Raw genomic sequence first — 3,672 nt, forward strand, 5'->3', positions numbered from 1 at the left:
TCCAGCCTGGGTGACAGAGTGAGAACCTGTCTCCATTAAAAAAAATGAAAATAAAATAAAAGTAAATAAATAATTTAAGCCCAATGAGGTAGGGATTATTATTGTGCCTATTTTATAGATGAAGGAACCAAGGCACAAAGAGATTAAGTAATGAGCTCAAGGCCACACAGCTAGCAGGTAGCAGAGCCAGGATTTGAACTGAGGCCATTAATCCAAAGCTCCAGCCAGTGCCACTGGGACTCAGTCTCCCGCTGCAGCCCGGAAGCTTCCTAAGGGCCCAAAGTCTAACTTGTCTTTTGGTCCTCAGGTTTATCCAACACGGTTTATCCTAAGAAGGATTTTCCAAGATGAGGTGACTTGAGGTTTGCCGTGCGAGTGACCTAGGGCACATCCTTTACTCTCTCTCAGCCTCAGTATTCCCATCTGCCCGGTGGGGACTCTGGCACCATATCCACTTCATGGATCTCATGAGATAAGGGGTACAGGAAAACTGCCTGAGAAGGGGCAAAGGTCTGGCTGCCAGGAGCCACTCCCTGAGAGCCGAGGAGGAGGACAGATCTTAGCAGCGGGTGCATAAATCCCCAGCCAGCAGCCTGGGTGGGGCATCTGGCTCCGGCCTGCCCTCCCTCGCTGCGGGATCCCAAGGCTTGCTGCCTCTGGGCTTCCCCGCGTCCTGTCTGTGGAATGACGGGAGGTTGGTTTTGATTCCTCTCGGCCCCTTTCCGAGCTGAGCTTTCCTGGGTAGGTGAAAAGGGGCCTCCCTCAGGAAGCAGGGGTGAATCAGATTTCAGGTGGGTGCTGCGGAGGGGGGACTGGGCCAGGATGCACAGCAGGTGGCTGCTGGGATTCAGATCAGCCTCCTTGGATCGTCAGACACCTGCCAGTGACCTCCAGGGGCCTAGGTAGACTTTAGGGAGGGAACACGTCCACATGTTGTTGAGAATCTCGCGTGTCCTTTTCTTCCTGGTGATAAGACGCTTTGCTTTTCCACACATTCTCAACAAGACTTCACAATCCCTGGTCTAAATGCTTTTTGGGAGGCACTTGGCTTAGCTTGAGGATACCCTGATGCTGGAACCCCAGCATTAGGAGCTGAAGGGAGGGGTTAATGGGGGTTGGGGTTGGTGTCCCAGCGAGTCAGAGCCTAGCGTTTCCCAGGATGGAGGAAGGGGGAAGGGTCACAGGAGGGACAGGGTTGGGGAATCTCTTAAAAGATGAAAAGTCTTAACCGCTTTCTGGACCTCACCTTTCTCTTTCTCTTCCTTCCACAGATGAACTGGGTGAGTACCACGAGGCAGGTTTGCGGGGAGGCTGAGGGGTCCAGGTGCTCACAGAGCGGGGGGGTCTTGGCCTTCCTTGTTGAGTGGGGGAGGGGTGTCATGGTATGACTTCCAGGACTGTAGGGGGATTTGAACAAAGCCACACTCCCAAGGTACTTAGCCACGCTTGACACTTGGAAAACACTCAGCATGTGTTCTCTGCCTTTAATGTCATTATTACTACTATTGTCGTCATTCATTCATTCAGCGAGTGACATCGGGCCCCTCCCGAGTGCCAGGCACTGTGCAGGCACTGCGGACCCAGCTGATAGTTGAGTAGGGGAGACAGAGGAAAGTGAATAAATGAATGAGATAATGTTAGGTCGGGCTAAGAGCTGTAAAGGAAATAAATAGGAAGAGGGAGAGATGGCCTGGGGAGGACACACAGCTCGGGCCTTCCTGAAGAGATGGCATTTGAGCTGAGACCAGAAGGACGAGAAGGAGCCAGCACGGATAGAATGGGGAAAGGTGTGGAAAAGGCAGTTGGAGGAGCAAGTTCAAGGCCCTGGAGAAGACCAGGCTTGGCGGGTGCAAGAGACAGAAGAGAGGCCAGAGCAGGGTGAGAGAGGGGTGGCGGGGCTTGGCAAAGCCCAGGACAGCAGGGGCCTTTTCCCATAAGGCTCGTGGCTAGGGTGAGGCCTATGGGGTTTTGGTTGGGTTTTGTTTTTTCTGGGATGAATGGAGTTTTCAGAAGGTTTTAATGTGGGGAGGGTGTTGATTTTGACTCTAGGGGAGGTGGGAGCCATGGGAGGCTTCTGAGCGGAGGAGGGACAGGCTCAGACAGAAAATCCATCTGGCTGCGTGTGAGGGACAGACTGAGTGGGGCAAGGGGGCGGTAGCAGGGAGAAGTGAGCTGGCCATGGCAGTGGTCCAGATGGGAGATGATGGAGGGTGGACCAGGGTGGCCGCCGTGGGGCGGGGAGAAGCGGTGGGAAAACAAATATGTTTTTGAAGCAGAGGCATAGTGGTGGAAGAACTTAATGGATTGGACATAGCAGATGAGGGATCATGAGTAATTAAAAAAGACCCTTCCGGCTTGGGTGGCCGGTAGTGCCACTTACTGATGCGAGGATGGCCAAGGAATGAATGGGATGGAAAAGGTCTCGGGGATAATCAAGCTTTTTCTTTTAGAATCGGGGTCACCCCGCATTTCTGCTTCTCCCGCAGAGATCATCGACGAGTACATCAAGGAGAACGGCTTCGGCCTGGAGGGGGCGCAGCCGGGCCCGGGCGAGGGGTTCCCGCGCCTCGTGTCCCGCGGGGCGGCCTCCCTGAACACCGTCACCCTGGGCCCCGCGGCGCCCCCGCCCCCGGCCACGCCGCCGCCCTGGGGCTGCTCGCTGGGCCGGCTCGTGCCCTCCGCCCCGGGCCCGGGCCCGCGGCCGCACCTCGTCATCACCGAACAGCCCAAGCAGCGCGGCATGCGCTTCCGCTACGAGTGCGAGGGCCGCTCCGCCGGCAGCATCCTCGGGGAGAGCAGCACCGAGGCCAGCAAGACGCTGCCCGCCATCGAGGTGGGGCCCGCGGCGGCTGGAGCTGGGGCTTAGCCCGCACCCAAGATTCATGTGCATGCGTTTATTCCTATATTTGATGGTGGTTATTATTATTGCTGTTGCTGTTGTTGGACTGGGTAATACCATCACTTAGCTCTGAATCTAAAAGGTTCTAAGGGGGATCGAAGGAAAGGCCTTATTCCTGGCAATTCAGCAGTATCTAGCAAAATTGTTATTGCTCATAAAGGCATCGCAGCCTCCTGGTTTACAAGCGAGGCCTTAAGAATCAGAGTGCCTGGGTTTGAATCCGCTTCTGCTATTTTACCAGCTGTGCAGCCTCGGACAGGTTACTCAGTCTCTCTGTGCCTCAGTTTTCTCCTCTGCTAAATGGGATGATAATAATAACCAACCACATGGGGTTGGGGGGAGGACTAAGTGAGTTAATTATACATGCCAAGGGCCTCTTACATGGTAAGTACACTGTAGAGATGAGCTGCTGGTATTATTAGTGTTATTATTATCATCATTTCTCTTAGGCCCAGCCACTCCCCTTCTAGGAATTTATCACGTATATATGTCTGCTGCTGAGTGAAAAGAGGGAGGTATAGGGTTATCCATTGCAGCCTTGTTTATATAGCCAAGAATTGGAAATTCAAGGTTAGTAAAGAATTGGTGATATAAACTATGACCCCATACACATCAAGTCCTGCACAGCTGTAACAGACACATCCGTGTATGTGTATGTGTGCAGATAAATATAAATATGGACTGGTCAGTACAGAAAAATTGAGAAATGAAGGTGTTCCCTAGGTATTGGTGTGGAAGTATCATTAAGATATATTAGTAATAAAAAAATGAGG

General features: G+C 53.0%; 1 protein-coding gene across 1 annotated transcript in view; it reads left to right on the plus strand.

Annotated features, from left to right (window-relative positions):
* The window catches only part of RELB (v-rel avian reticuloendotheliosis viral oncogene homolog B), a 31,312-nt gene that overhangs the window by 4,013 nt on the left and 23,627 nt on the right, over window positions 1-3,672 (plus strand). The window contains exons 3-4 of the mRNA XM_012653239.1: window positions 1,272-1,280; window positions 2,487-2,833. Coding sequence (XP_012508693.1) covers window positions 1,272-1,280; window positions 2,487-2,833 — 356 coding nt within the window. The remainder of the gene's footprint in view (window positions 1-1,271; window positions 1,281-2,486; window positions 2,834-3,672) is intronic.

The sequence above is a fragment of the Propithecus coquereli genome, unplaced genomic scaffold (assembly GCF_000956105.1).
Source record: "Propithecus coquereli isolate 6110/MARCELLA unplaced genomic scaffold, Pcoq_1.0 Scaffold42, whole genome shotgun sequence".
In the NCBI taxonomy this organism is placed as follows: domain Eukaryota; kingdom Metazoa; phylum Chordata; class Mammalia; order Primates; family Indriidae; genus Propithecus; species Propithecus coquereli.